Genomic DNA, 16,456 nt, shown 5'->3' on the forward strand with positions numbered 1-16,456 from the left:
ATTCTTTCAAAAAAACAATATTAAAAAAGTATGTATTTTACAACTTGAATAGAGTTAACGGTTTATTATAATTTGAAATAGTTAAATTAAGTTTTATTATGAGTTAAATTAACAACTTAAATCATGGGAGCAATGGCTAAGGCTTGTCTTGGGGAACATTAAAATATAATAAATAAAAAGTAACAAATATCACAAGAAAGCATGTGGTGTATTGGTTAAGCTTTCTGCCTTGGTTGTTGTTGGTCGCGTGTTCAAGTCCTGTCTAAGCCAATTTTAAGATTTTTTATAAAAATATTACAAGTGCGGTTCATTGACCCGGCCGATTTTCAAAAACCGCCGGGTCACTGGTTTTTACCGAGTTTGACCGGTTCTTTCCGGTTCACACCGGTTTAATAACATTTCCGATCCAATACTTGGCTCGAACCGGTCAGGTGTCCGGTTCCCGGTTCAACCGGTCGAACCGGCCGGTCCGAGCCGGGTTTTAAAACTATGGAACAAAAGATCAACACAAGAATACCTTACAAGAAAATACTTCGATACAACAAATCATCTACACCTACATTGTCTCTCTTTCGGACTAGCCCAATGTCCAATTCAGCTGATTTACTCGAATCTGACCCGAGTTCACTAAGCTGATGATACCACACGATGAACACAATTTAAGGAGAATATCATTCTGGTGAAATTCATGTAAGGAAAATGCTATTTCTCTAGAAAAATAGCATCAAGAATTTTTCAAGACACAGCTGACAAATTTTAATTGCATGATTTATTTGTTCACTTCCTATTTTTCAGTCACACCTTCATGAATTGTGGCAAATAGTGCATTGTTATTAGTTGTTCTTTATTCTTGAAGAATTCTTGATGTTATTTTTCTAGAGATATAACATTGCTCTAATTAATAACCACACCAAATTATGCAATAAAGCCTTTAATTAACTCAATCAATTTCTTAGCTTTCAATGGATCATAATACTCTATTGCATGACAACCATCTTCATCAAAGTCTTTCACAACATGAACACCCTTTTCCTCCATCATTTGTGCCAACTCTTTCCCACGATCAACTACTGGATCCCCACCATTTCCACTCACCAACACTTTCCATCCAAGGTCCCTTATCTTGTCCAACTTCTCAAAACAATTTCCAACCCTTATATTGCAAAACTCATGATCACGATCAGCACCTATTGGAAGTGCTAACTCCCACATTAAATCAGTAACACATAATGGAAGGATTTGAACATTCTCAAGCTTCAACTCGGATTTGGTTCTCACTTTTCCACCAAAGAATGGTTGGCGCAATATTAAACCTTGAATCTTAAGTGGCTCAAGATCCTTCACAACTTCTACTGCTCGCATAGCTGAAACAATTGTTTTGTGTAATTAAAAGAGAAGAATATAATATAATGATATAAAGTTATTCGTGAGAATTATTTATAAAAAATAAAAATAAAAAAATCTTCCAAAGGCTTAAAACTACGTGTCCCCATGTACAAAACAAATACTAGTCCATGTTGTTTGTTTAGGTTAATTTGAAAAGATTAAGGGCCCATTAATTAAAATAAATATTAGAGAATGCCAAAACCATATACAATTTAATTGAAAAGGGACATATTAGGGAATTGAATATCACATTTTCTAACATATTAAAAACTATCATCTTAAAAAAAATTCACACTTAGGAATTCAATATATATATATATATATATATTAGTTAGGGTCCAAATTTTAGGTTCGTCCGTATGCCACCTGAATCTCATAAACGGTCTTGTACCCACCAAACCTAATCACATTTTTTTTACTTTTTTTAAAGTTAAATGTTCTTCCGTGTAACTGTGGAAATTAATACCTCCAAAATAACTGAGATTCAGTTAGAAGCTAACATTTTTCAATAAATATTTTTCCATATGCATCGATTGGGAACATTGGATCAAAAGGTTAGGGGTCTAAGCATCTAGCATAACTATATCAGTTTGTTTGAGTAAAGGCAAATTCTACGGTGAAGTCATCAAAATGACTTTTCCAAAAAAAAGTCAAACCTTTTAAATCAGTTGGCTAAAAACCGACTTAAAAAATCTAAAATGAAATTTAAAATAAATCCAAAAGGAAAATTGGTTTTATTACCATTTATTCTATGTCCAAATTATCAGGATATTACGCGAATAAAAGCACAAATTAGATGGTGCGATGAAACAGCTTGGTATTATCTAAAAGAAGATTTTAATTATTTCCTATTTAAGGAAAATGTAGAATTAGCTGATTCGTTAAAAGAAAAACTTAAGAAACTAGCTAGATAAGTTTTCAATATAGACAAATCATGGAATGGTTAATAAATCCATTTGGAAAAATAATACCACAACCATTCATATTAAATCCTAGTTATAATGAAATAATTAGAGTAAAAAACCAGATTAATTGGTGTAGAGAAACATCATTTTGGTTCCTAATAATCGAAGGCGATTATTTTACATAATGGGAGTATGAAAATTTGGCAAATCTTTTAAGTCATAGGATATAAAAGTTAACACATGGCTAACAAAGGTTTAGGAGAAAAAATACAAAGATATTTTTGAAAAAATAGTTGTTCTGCAAGAACGACTAGAAAAAATAGTTTCTTATATAGAAACTTCAACAGAATATTGGATAGACAAAAAGAAATTTAAGGAAAAACTATGCATGAAAATAGACGATTTAATTGATTTACTAAGCCTATTAGACAAAAAAGATAAATGTCTAACATTGAAAGATCTTCAATCCTTTTTCAAAGGGGAGGAAGATCGAGAGATAAAAAGTTTGGAAAAACAAACTTCATTACTAGAAAAACAAACTTCATTACAAGAAACACACTTTTTCGCTCCTATGTCTTAAAATGGACGAAATAGAAGAAGAAATAGCTAACCAGCTTAATGAACTGCAGACATTAATGGCTTCCTTAGACATTAATAGAAAAAACCAAATTACGGAAGAATCAGATGAAGAAAACAAATTCGTCTATGATTTTGATTCAGAAAGTTCTTTTAGTATTGGAGAAGAAGAACCCCAAGTAGAATTTGTAAAAACTGACGAACAACCTGACGAACAACCAGAATCGTCAGAACAAGGTTCCAGAAGAAAAAGAGGCAGAGATGATCCCTTCAAGGATCAAATGATAATTCAAGATGGAATAAATGAAAGACGTTATAAAAATATACTGCCTAAGTATATTCCAATAATGAATTCTCATAAAGACGACGATGTCTTAGATATTGACTGTAGTGCAGATCCAAGAAAAGATCTGAGAGAATGGTATCGTAAACATATGATAAACATTCAATTAGATTCCCAATTAAAGGCTTTTGGTCCAAGAGATATCTTTAACTATCTTAGGGAAAAAACCACAGGAAACGTTTGGCGATTCTTATCAGAAAATCCAAACCCAGATCTACCTCCTACAAGCAAGGAAGTTATAGATTACGTCTATACTGAGCTTAGGAAAGAATTTATAGGTTTTGAAAATATAGATGCCGCCAAAGATCTAGAAAATACAACAATTCATAAAATCTTTAATTTAAAGATTTGTGATATGTGTCAAATTGAACCATTCATTTGCGAGTTAAAAAAATACTATTATGGAGTTCATTCTATAAAACGATTAGAATATAACTTATTAGGTTTGTTTTATAACAAACTTCCACCAGTTGTTGGAACAAAAATGGAAAAGATATTCCAAGAAAAATTACGAAATAACCTTGAATTAGAAAATACTCTAGGAGCAAGAATAACTGCATTAAGACAATGGATGTATGAACAATGTATGGAAAAAATTGCTACAAGAGAAGCAAAAATTAATATATGTTGTGATAAACTCCAGGATAAATTAGGAAACTACGGATGTAGTAAACCTAGAAGGAAAAAGAAGAAAGTTTTTAGGAAGATTGATCGTTCAAAATATGAAAGAAAGAGACGAAATCCTAAAAAATTTAAGAAACAGAAATATTTTAGAAAGAAATGAGAATATCCTAAAAAGAACTCTTGTCCAAAAGGAAAGAAAACATGCACATGTTGGTTGTGCCATGAAAAAGGACATTATGCAAACGAATGTCCTAAGAAGAAAGATTCTAAGAAAGAAACCTTAAAATTAATCTGGCAAATAGGTTATGAACCTATAGAATCAGATTTAGAATCTGATGAAGAAGATGTGTATGTATACACAACTGAAGAAGAGTTAGATGAGTAGGAAAATCCTGAAAAACGGAAATCCTAATTCAACATTTATTCAGGTAGTACTGGATAAAAAGAAAATTATGGGTTACATCTATACTGGTGCAACTTTATGTTTTGGAAGAAAATCCATATCAAAAGATTGGATCAGACTTCAAAAGTCAAAAGAAATCATCATTGCTGATAAAACAAAACACCAAATCTGGTTTGTTTTAAAACATGTTTTTATAAGAATTGAAAATAAAAAGTTTTATGTTAGGTCTATTTATGAACATGATTCAGGATTAGATTTAATAATTGGAAATAACTTTTTAAAGTTATATAATCCATTTGTTCAAAAAATCGATAAAATATCATTAAATTGGGTTGATATTAATAATCCAGAAAATCAAGAAATGATTACTACAAAAATCATAACAAAAAATGAAATTGTGAAAGCAATTGTAGAAAATTTAAATACTCTTCAAAGTATTTGGGAAAAAAAAAGTTTTATCTCACGGTAGAACAAAACTTAGAACAACAATTAAAACAAGTTTGTTCTAAAAACCCTTTAGATTCTATAAAGAATAAAATACAGGATTTGATAACTATAAAAATAAAAAATTCAAACAAAGAGGTTAAAGTTTTATATAAAATTCCGTATTCTCCTGAAGATAAGGAAGAATTCAAAAAAGAAATATCAGAACTCTTAGACAAAGGTTTGATAAGAGCGTCTATTAGTCCACATTCATCACCTGCTTTTTATGTCAGAAAGCATAATGAGATAAAAAGAGGAAAAGCTAGAATGGTTATAAATTATAAGAAACTCAATGAAGCAACAGTTGGTGATTCTTATAAATTACCTCGAAAAGATTATATTTTCGAAAAAATTAAAGGATGTAATTGGTTTTCATCTTTAGATGCAAAATCTGGATATTGGCAACTAAGGCTTTCAGAAGAAACTAAGCCTTTAACAGCCTTTACTTGCCCAGAAGGACATTTTGAATGGAATGTTTTACCATTTGGTTTAAAACAAGCACCGTCAATATATCAAAGATTTATGGACAATACCCTAAAAGATCTTGATCATATTTGTTTTGTATATATTGATGATATTTTGATTTTTACTAAAGGAAGTAAAGAACAACATATTAAAGATGTTACCACTGTTTTAAACAGAATTAAAAGCAAAGGTATTATTTTATCAGAAAAGAAATCAATGCTTTTGAAAAAAGAAATTGAATTTCTTGGTCTTATTTTAAGAGAAGGAGGAAAACTTGATTTATCACCACATGTTCAAGAAAAACTCCAACTTTTTCCTGACCAATTTGTGGATAGAAAACAGATCCAAAGATTTTTGGGATGTTTAAACTATATTGCTAATGAAGGATTTTTCAAAGATTTAGCAAATGATAGAAAAATTTTACATAAAAAGATATCTGAAAAGGTGTCATGGAAATAGACACAAGAAGATACTGAGGCTGTAAAATCAATTCAAGAAAAACTAAAAGTTTTGCCACAACTATACAACCTAAGAGAAAATGATTTTCTAGTTGTAGAAGTTGATGCTAATCAGTTTACATGGGGAGGAGTTATGAGAGCTCTACCTAATGGTAAACAAAAATTGGGATTAAATCTCAATGGATATGTTGAGGACGCAACTCCAGAACAATCCAATATCATTGTAGGCAAAACCCTACAGTTAAAATCAGATATCCCGAAAGGGCGATCAGATATAAAATCAGTTTCGACTGATTCAAGACTTGATTATTCAAGCAACAACATCCGAGTTAAGGATAAAGAGCTTATGCTTTGCAAATATATTTCAGGATCTTTTACGGATACTGAAACGAGATATCATATTAATGAGAAAGAAACACTTTCTTGTTTAAAAGTTTTAGAAAAATTTAATTCCATCAAGATTTTTATTAAGAACTGATTCAACTTATGTTAGCAGATTTTGGCGCTACAATTTAAAAGATGATCATAAACAAGGAAGACTTTTTAGATGGCAAATGCGCATCCAACAATTTCATCCTTATATTCAATTGATAAAATCAGAAAACAATTAATTTGCAGATATATTGACAAGAGAATGGGGCAAGCTTTAAAGGTTCTCCAAAACAGCTTAAAGCAAAAGGATGAACAAATTGAAATCCATAGCCAAAAGCTGAATCAGCTCTCTTCAGAAAGGGGGGAAATGATTAAAATGATCGAAAGTTTAACTAAGATCATAAATGTTGAACTTCCAGCAGGTGAAAATACAAGAAAGACCATGAATGAACAACAAAGTTTTTCATCAACATCTTCAGCAGGTTCCATGCTAGAAGAAGACACAAAAAAGTCATGGGCTGACAAAGCCAAAGAAGAAAGTGAAGAGCCAAAAAATGGTTTAGACCAACTAAACGTTGTCGTCGATCCAATCAACGAACAACTAGGGAAAAAAGGTGTATGTCATCTTTGACGGTCCAATGAAGGGTATCTACAGTAATTGGGCAATTGCAAGTCTCCATATCAATGGCAAAAACGTCAGACATAAAGCTTATCCAACAATGGAAGAAGGAAAAAATGCATACAAGAGTGCATATAAAGAGATAACAACAGCAGTTGATATCGGACAACCATCAAAGATGGAAACAAAAAAGAAAATCTCAGTGGGATCTATTATAAATCTCCAAAAAGAGAAAAATAAACCAAAAACCCTTGATGATTTCATGGGAAAATGGAGATGGTTAGCAAACTTCAAAGAAGAGCTAGCACTTGAATGTTTTTACCCGGTCAACACCGAGTATGGGGTAAAAGCTAACACAGTTCCAGGTATATCCAAGGAATTGCTCAAAGAATTATATGACTATGGAATGCTCAAGACTGTATATCTTGAAGAAAAAGAAGGCCGTAGATTCCAAGAACTTGTTGATCTTCCAAAAGAGATTGGTGACACAGCAAAAAGATTTAATGATTTTCTTGCTAAAGGAAGAGAAATATACCTTCAATTCGAACAAACATACCCATGGTTCGAAGAAGAAAACAATCAAATGGTTGTAGGCCCAAGGACAATCATAAAGATAGGCATTTCAAACAAAACTTATCTAGAACCAAATGCAACAAGTGTTGGATGGACATTAATTTCATTCGTCCAACAAATGCAGTATTTTTACGATTAACTGTTAAATATGGGTCATCCATTATTGATTACAAGGTTTTATGTCTCAGATTTTTGTCTTATGATCTGTGATTCAAAGAAGAAGGTTCCAGCAGAGCACCTTAAGCAAACACTTCATTTTGAAGAATTATTCTCAGGGTTCGAGAACGGTCTTTACCGGATTCCAGAGGAAGTACAACAGTAGTGTTGCCAATACTTCTCAAAATACAAAGGGCATATCTGTAAATGGTGTGTAAAAAACAAAGTGTCGGCAGGAAAAGACAAAGAACCGACAGCCTCAACATCTGAAGATAAGGCAAAAGATAAAGCCTAAACACGTGTCATGTAAATGACCGTAGAAATAAAGTTGTAATAGTGGAATCTTATCATCTGAGTCAGATGGAGACCACTAAAGATAAAAAAATCTTATCACATTAGGTGATAATGCATCTTTTTTTCTCGTCACGTGTTTTAGTGTCTTTACTTTTGAGCTGGATGGAAAGAGACATGTAACCTACCATGTAGTCTCTTCCTCCTATAAATAAGAGCCTTGACGCTCATTTGTATTCACAACTTAAATCAATAAAAAAGATGCATTATCACCTAATGTGATAAGATTTTTCTATCTTTAGTGGTCCCCATCTGACTCAGATGATAATATTCCACTATTACAACTTTATTTCTACGGTCATTTACATGACACGTGTTTAGGCTTTATCTTTTGCCTTATCTTCAGATGCTGAGGTTGTCGGTACTTTGTCTTTTTCTGCCGACACTTTGTTTTTTGCACACCATTTACAGGTATGCCCTTTGTATTTTGAGAAGTATTGGCAACACTCATGTTGTACTTCCTTTGGAATTCGGTAAAGACCGTCCTCGAACCCTGAGAATAATTCTTCAAAATGAAGTGTTTGCTTAAGGTGCTCTACTGGAACCTTCCTCTTTGAATCACAGATCATAAGACAAAAATCTGAGACATATAAAACCTTGTAATTAATAATGGATGACCCATATTTAATTAGGTAATCGTAAAAATACTATAGTTGTTGGACGAATGAAATTAATGTCCATCCAACACTTGTTGCATTTGGTTCTAGATAGTTTTTGTTTGAAATGCCTATCTTTATGAATGTTCTTGGGCCTATAGCCATTTGATTGTTTTTTTCTTCGAACCATGGGTATGTTTGTTCGAATTGAAGGTATATTTCTCTTTCTTTAGCAAGAAAATCATTAAATATTTTTGCTGTGTCACCAATCTCTTTTGGAAGATCAGCAAGTTCTTGGAATCTACGACCTTCTTTTTCTTCAAGATATACAGTCTTGAGCATTCCATAGTCATAGAATTCTTTGAGCAATTCCTTGGATATACCTGGAATTGTGTTAGCTTTTACCCCATACTTGGTATTGACCGGGTAAAAACATTCAAGTGCTAGCTCTTCTTTGAAGTTTGCTAACCATCTCCATTTTCCCATGAAGTCATCAAGGGTTTTCGGTTTACTTTTCTCTTTTTGGAGATTTATAATAGATCCGACTGAGATTTTCTTTTTTGTTTCCATCTTTGATGGTTGTCTGATATCAACTGCTGTTGTTATCTCTTTATATGCACTCTTGTATGCATTTTTTGCTTCTTCCATTGTTGGATAAGCCTTATGTCTGACGTTTTTGCCATTGATATGGAGACTTGCAATTGCCCAAATACTGTAGATACCCTTCATTGGACCGTCAAAGATGACATATACCTTTTTCCCTAGTTGTTCGTTGATTGGATCGACGACAACGTTTAGTTGTCTGAACCATCTTTTGGCTCTTCACTTTCTTCTTCGGCTTTGTTAGCCCATGACTTTTTTGTGTCTTCTTCTAGCATGGAACCTGCTGAAGATGTTGTTGAAAAACTTTGTTGTTCATTCATGGTCTTTCTTGTATTTTCTCCTACTGGAAGTTCAACATTTATGATCTTAGTTAAACTTTCGATCATTTTAATCATTTCCCCCCTTTCTGAAGAGAGCTGATTCAGCTTTTGGCTATGGATTTCAATTTGTTCATCTTTTTGCTTTAAGCTGTTTTGGAGAACCTTTAAAGCTTGCTCCATTCTCTTGTCAATGTATCTGCAAAACAATTGTTTTCTGATTTTCTCAATTGAATATAAGGATGGAATTGTTGGATGCGCATTTGCCATCTAACAAGTCTTCCTTGTTTATGATCAACTTTTAAATTGTAGCGCCAAAATCCGCTAACATAAGTTGAATCAGTTCTTAATAAAAATCTTGATGGAATTAAATCCATTTTCCATTTTTCTAAAACTTTTAAATAAGAAAGTGTTTCTTTCTCGTTAATATGATATCTCGTTTCAGTATCCGTAAAAGATCCTGAAATATATTTGCAAAGCATACTCTCTTTATCCTTAATTCGGATGTTGTTGCTTGAATAATCAAGTCTTGAATCAGTTGAAAGTGATTTTATATCTGATCGCCCTTTCAGGATATCTGATTTTAACTGTAGGGTTTCGCCAACAATGATATTGGATTGTTGTGGAGTTGCGTCCTCAACATATCCATTGAGATTTAATCCCAATCTTTGTTTACCATTAGGTAGAGCTCTCATAACTCCTCCCCATATAAACTAATCAGCATCAACTTCTACAACTAGAAAATCATTTTCTGTTAGGTTGTATAGTTGTAGTAAAACTTTTAGTTTTTCTTTAATTGATTTTACAGCCTCAGTATCTTCTTGTGTCCATTTCCATGACACTTTTTCAGATATCTTTTTCTGTAAAATTCTTCTATCATTTGCTAAATCTTTCAAAAATCCTTCATTAGCAATATAGTTTAAACATCCCAAAAATCTTTGGATCTGTTTTCTATCCACAAATTGGTCAGAAAAAGTTGAAGTTTTTCTTGAACATGTGGTGATAAATCAAGTTTTCCTCCTTCTCTTAAAATAAGACCAAGGAATTCAATTCCTTTTTTCAAAAACATTGATTTCTTTTCTGATAAAATAATACCTTTGCTTTTAATTCTGTTTAAAACAATGGTAACATCTTTAATATGTTGTTCTTTACTTCCTTTAGTAAAAATCAAAATATCATCAATATATACAAAACAAATATGATCAAGATCTTTTAAGGTATTGTCCATAAATCTTTGATATATTGATGGTGCTTGTTTTAAACCAAATGGTAAAACATTCCATTCAAAATGTCCTTCTGGGCAAGTAAAGGTTGTTAAAGGCATAGTTTCTTCTGAAAGCTTTAGTTGCCAATATCCAGATTTTGCATCTAAAGATGAAAACCAATTACATCCTTTAATTTTTTCGAAAATATAATCTTTTCGAGGTAATTTATAAGAATCACCAACAAGTGCTTCGTTGAGTTTCTTTTAATTTATAACCATTCTAGCTTTTCCTCTTTTTATCTCATTATGCTTTCTGACATAAAAAGCAGGTGCTGAATGTGGACTAATAAACGCTCTTATCAAACCTTTGTCTAAGAGTTCTGATATTTCTTTTTTGAATTCTTCCTTATCTTGAGGAGAATACGGAATTTTATATAAAACCTTAACCTCTTTGCCTGGATTTTTTAGTTTTATAGTTATCAAATCCTGTATTTTATTCTTTATAAAATCTAAAGGATTTTCAGAACAAACTTGTTTTAATTGTTGTTCTAAGTTTTGTTCTACCGTGAGATAAAACTTTCTTTTTTCCCAAATACTTTGAAGAGTATTTAAATTTTCTACAATTGCTTTCACAATTTCATTTTTTTTTATAATTTTTGTAGTAATCATTTCTTGATTTTCTGGATTATTAATATCAACCCAATTTAATGATATTGTATCGATTTTTTGGATAAATGGATTATATAACTTTAAAAAGTTATTTCCAATTATTAAATCTAATCCTGAATCATGTTCATAAATAGACCTAACATAAAATTTTTTATGTTCAATTCTTATAAAAACATGTTTTAAAACAAACCGGATTTGGTGTTTTGTTTTATCAGCAATGATGATTTATTTTGGCTTTTGAAGTCTGATCCAATCTTTTGATATGGATTTTCTTCCAAAACATAAAGTTGCACCAGTATCGATGTAACCCATAATTTTCTTTTTATCCAGTACTACCTGAATAAATGTTGAATTAGGATTTCCGTTTTTCAGGATTTTCCTACTCATCTAATTCTTCTTCGGTTGTGTATACATACACATCTTCTTCATCAGATTCTAAATCTGATTCTATAGGATCATAACCTATTTGCCAGATTAATTTTAAGGTTTCTTTTTTAGAATCCTTTTTCTTAGGACACTCATTTGCATAATGTCCTTCTTCATGGCACAACCAACATGTGCAAGTTTTCTTTCCTTTTGGGCAAGAATTTTTCTTTGGATATTTTTTCTTTTATCTAAAATAATTTTCTTTTTTAAATTTCTTAGGATATTGTTTCTTCCTTTCATATTTTGAACGGTCGATTTTCCTAAAAAAAAAATTTCTTTTTCTTTCTAGGCTTACTACATCCGTAGTTACCTACTCTATTTTGTAATTTATTGCAACAAACATTGATTTTTGCTTCTCTTTTTTCGATTTTGTTCATACATTGTTCAGATATCCATTTCCTTAATGCAGTTATCCTTGACCCTAAGGTATTGTCTAATCCTACAATAACTTCTAGGTGTTCTTGGAAAACCTTTTCCATTTTTGCACCTACTGCAGGTGGTAGTTTATTATAGAATAATCCTAATAGATTATATTCTAATCTTTTTCTTGAAGATATTGCATAATAGTATTTTTGAAATTCACAAATGAATGGCTCGATTTGACACATATCACAGATTCTCAAATTGAAAATCTTATGGATATTAGTAGTCTCTAGGTCTGTTAATGCTTCAGGGGCATCAAAACCTACAAATTCTTCCTTTAATTCAGAATAAACGTAAGAAATTACTTCTTCATTTGTTGGTGGAAGGTCTGGATTTGGGTTTTCTGACAAATATTTCCAAACATTTCCAATTGTTTTTGTTTTGAGATAATTAAAAATATCTCTAGGTCCAAAACTTTTTAGTTGAGGATCTAATTGTATGTTTACTATATTGGCATGATACCAATTTCTTAGTTCTTTTTCTGCATCATCACTACAGTCGATGTCTAGGACATCTTCATCTTTGTGACGATTTGTTATAGGAATATATTTAGGAGGTATATTCCTAAATTTTCTTTCATTTATCCTATCTTGGATAATTGATTGTTCCCTAAAGGGATCTTCCCTTGTTCTTTTTCGACCTTGTTCTGAAGTTTCTGGGTCATCAGTTTTTACAAGTCCTACTTGTGGTTCATCATCTTCTCCCATACTAAAAGAACTTCCTGAACCAAAATCATAGACGAATTTGTTTTCTTCATCTGATTCTTCAGTAATTTGGTTTTTTCTATTAATGTCCAAAGAAGCCATTAATGTCTACAGTTCATTAAGCTGGTTAGCTATTTCTTCTTCTGTTTCGTGCATTTTAAGACATAGGAGCAAAAAAGTGTGTTTCTTGTAATGAAGTTTGTTTTTCCAAACTTTCCTCCCCTTTGAAAAAGGATTGAAGATCTTTCAATGTTAGACATTTATCTTTTTTGTGTAATAAGCTTAGTAAATCAATTAAATCGTCTCTTTTTTGATTATCTTCTAAGCTAGATAATCTTTCGTCGAGTTTTTCCTTAAATTCCTTTTTGTCTATCCAATATTCTGTTGAAGTTTCTATATAAGAAACTATTTTTTCTAGTCGTTCTTGCAGAACAACTATTTTTTCAAAAATATCTTGTATTTTTTCTTCTAAACCTTTGTTAGCCATTAACCAGGTTTTTTATTTCTTCTTTGAGTTCGTTTGCTAGACCTTCAAACTCTTCGAAAAGAAAATAATTGTAGTCAATTATTAAGAAATAAAAGGTTGTATCTTCACACCATTTTATTTGAATTTTTACCAAATAAATATTTTGATAATTTGGCTGTAATATAAATGGTTGTGGTATTATTTTTCCAAATAGATTTATAAGACCTTCCATAATTTTCTTGTTTTATCTTGCCAATTTTTGAAGATTATTTCTAAGCTTTTTAGCTTTAATGACATATTTTAAAAAAAGTTGATAGTTAAAATTTTCTCTAAGATAATAGATAGCTGTTTCTTCGCACCATTTAATTTGTGCTTTTACTAGTGTAATATTTTGATAATTAGGACATAAAATAAAAGGTATTAAAACATTTTTCCTTTTGGATTTATTTTAAATTTTATTTTAGATTTTTTAAGTCGGTTTTTAGCCAACTGATTTAAAAGGTTTGACTTTTTTGGAAAAGTCATTTTGATGACTGCACCGTAGAATTTGCCTTACATTTAGGGTATGTTTGGTAGAAGAGAGTTAGAGACGAGAGAGTTAGGGAGGAGAGAGTTAGAAGAGAGATTATAAACTCATCGTGTTTGGTTTGGAGAGAAATAGGGAAGAGAGACCCAAAATGTATGGGCCCCACCTACTTTTTACTTCTTCTCTTCATCGCCGAGAAAGAGGAGAGAAATGCCTTACTTTATCTTTTTTCCAGCAATACCCTTGCTTTGCTTTATGAACTTGTGTTTTTCTTTTTTACAAGTTGTGGTTTTTATTTATTTTTTACACGTTATAGTTGGTTGATATTCCAGCATTGAGTAATGAACCAGACCTGTGATGGTATGCAAGATTTTTTTATTTTCCCATCTTATAGGATATATATTTGGATGAAAAAGGATATATTACATTATAGTATTTCACTTTGGTTGTTATTATTATTATTACTTTGCAATCGTTAATTGACGTAAATCTTTTTTTTGGTTGAATAAATTATTTTCTTTTTTATACAATGGAATGTGAATATTTTTTGTATAAGTGGAATGTGAATTTATTTGACCTTAATTTAATTAAAATAAAATAAAAATGACACATATATGTGTATTTATAGTATAAGGATATTTTTGTCATTTTAAAAATCAGACACACTTCTTTCTCTTCTTTTTCTCTATTCTTTCTTTCATAACAAACAATACATCAAATCTACTCTATTTCTTACCTATTTCTCTCTTCCCACACTCTCTCTCACCTATTTCTCTCTTCTTACTTTTTTCTCACAACCAAACACACACTTAATGTCTATTTGGTGCACATGACAAAGCAACTTAACATCTACCCTCGTTTTTATTTCTGTGGGTCACACATGCGTTGAATTACACAAATACTACCAAAAGTTTGAAATTACATTTAATTTAATATATTTAATGTAACTTACTACCAAAACCAAAGTTAGGTATATATCAATTTCATTCATAATTTCCCACTATGATTAAGAGTCACTTTATGTTTTTTCTTTTTTGGCGTGCGATTAACTTTAAGATGTTCGCAAAAAGAATAAAAATTGATAAATAAAGGAAAAGGGAGACTATTTTTATGACATATTAGATGTAAGCCATCCTCTCAAACAATTCTTAAAATATTAGATGTAAACCGTTGTCATAATATTTTTCCCCAACAATTCTTATAATATTAGTTATTTATAAAATTGAAATAATATTATTTTAGGGCATAAAATTGAAATAATATTATTAATAACTAATGTTTATAGTGCACAAGTAAGATAAGTTTTACATCATACACAAATTAGTTTTTACAATTAATTTAATAAATCTCATCACTAAATTAATTAAAACATGATGTGACATTTTGATCCAAAAATTGAAACCACACTTGTACAAGATCCAAAATCAATTTGTTTGTAAATTCTATACAAAACTTTATATTAAAAATTGAAAATGACACTAATATTAAATAATTTTGATTTTTACAAATATCATACGCGTTACAATGATGCATGAGAGTTAAAAACAAAGTGATGATGGTACCAAAAAAAAAAAAACAAAGTGATGAAAAATATAAGTAAAACTACATCTATTTAACCAAAATTTTAAATTTAAACCAAATATATGTGCTTTTTGGTTTATATTTTCTTAACATTAATTAACCAAAACATCTATAAACATTTATAAACATGTAAAGAACATTATTTTACTAACCTGCATGGTAAGCAATGGTAGCACTAGCACTTTTTCCCATTAGATAGCACTTAGAATAATCAACATAACGTGTCAACCACTCATCTTCACTATTCCTTATCCAAAATAAAGCTTCCATAGCATCATCATATGCTGCAGGTAAACGGTGCTCGGGTGCAAGACGGTACCCAACAGAGACAACAAAAACACCAATCTCATCAACCATTTTCACACAGAAATCATGAAACATGGTTGAACCAGCACTTGCTAAGATGAATCCACTTCCATGAAAGAAAACAATGACAGGTAGTTTGTGATCATTAGGAATTGGTTTGTTGGGTAGGAATAATCTAACCCATGTTTTGTTTGTTTGGTTGATTGTGATGTCTTTGGTGAGAACTGTGATTGGAAGTGTTGGGTCAGATGAAGGGGGAGTGTATGGAACTTGGTGTAAACGAGTGATTGTGTTGTTGGAGTTTCGAAGGAGATTAAGATGTTTGTAAGGATCAATGATTTGAGATGGTGGTGAAGTTTGATGGTTTTGATTAGACATGGTTAAGGTTAATTGGGACAGTGTTTAGATTCAAAGTGAATATATGTAGCTTCAGATTTCTTTGAGTGATTATTACTAGAAATAAAAATTAGTGAGAGTGAGACTAATGTTATAGAAAGACATATATAGAGATAAATAAAGATTATCCACGTGAGCATAGCTCAGTTGGCACGGACAGACATTATTATATGCAGGGGTCGGGGTTCGAATCCCGAACACCCCACTTATTCATCTTGAAAAAGGTGAATTTTAACCATTAGACTACTAGACCAAAAAAAAAAAGATAAATAGAGATTCTAATAAAAATATTAGAAAGTAAGACCATATACATGATCAAAGGTATTTGTATTGAGGATAAATAATAGAGAAATGATATTTGTACATGTAATTTGAAACAATCCTTTTTCTCATACTCACATATTTTTTTATTCCCACTCTTATTCTTTCTTTCTCCATTGTTTTTATCCAATAAAAATAGGTGAAAAGTAGTTGTCACAAAGTTGTACAAAATTGATTATACAAATATCACTCCTTTAAATAATA

The 16,456-nt window shown here is 31.0% G+C and overlaps 1 protein-coding gene across 1 annotated transcript; it reads right to left on the reverse strand.

Moving 5' to 3' along the window:
* Positions 1-798: 798 nt before the first annotated feature.
* LOC146916544 (carboxylesterase 1-like) lies at positions 799-16,045 on the reverse strand. Its single transcript, XM_085718601.1, has 2 exons — positions 15,382-16,045; positions 799-1,364 (listed from the first exon to the last, which is right to left on the reverse strand). The coding sequence occupies exons 1-2, from the start codon at positions 15,911-15,913 to the stop codon at positions 916-918; spliced, it is 981 nt and encodes a 326-aa protein (XP_085574727.1). The 5' UTR covers positions 15,914-16,045; the 3' UTR covers positions 799-915.
* Between the last annotated feature and the right edge of the window lie 411 nt (positions 16,046-16,456).

Source organism: Medicago sativa, chromosome 6, assembly GCF_051527215.1.
Source record: "Medicago sativa cultivar Bolivia chromosome 6, Bolivia_mono, whole genome shotgun sequence".
In the NCBI taxonomy this organism is placed as follows: Eukaryota; Viridiplantae; Streptophyta; class Magnoliopsida; order Fabales; family Fabaceae; genus Medicago; species Medicago sativa.

What these genes read in the sequence shown, in the direction of transcription:
- LOC146916544 (XM_085718601.1), bottom strand. Translation starts at nt 15,913, where the DNA reads ATGTCTAATCAAAACCATCAAACTTCACCACCATCTCAAATCATTGAT. An exon ending in TACCATTGCTTACCATGCAG is followed by an intron (nt 1,365 to 15,381) that starts GTTAGTAAAATA and finishes CAATTGTTTCAG; the next exon opens with CTATGCGAGCAGTAGAAGTT.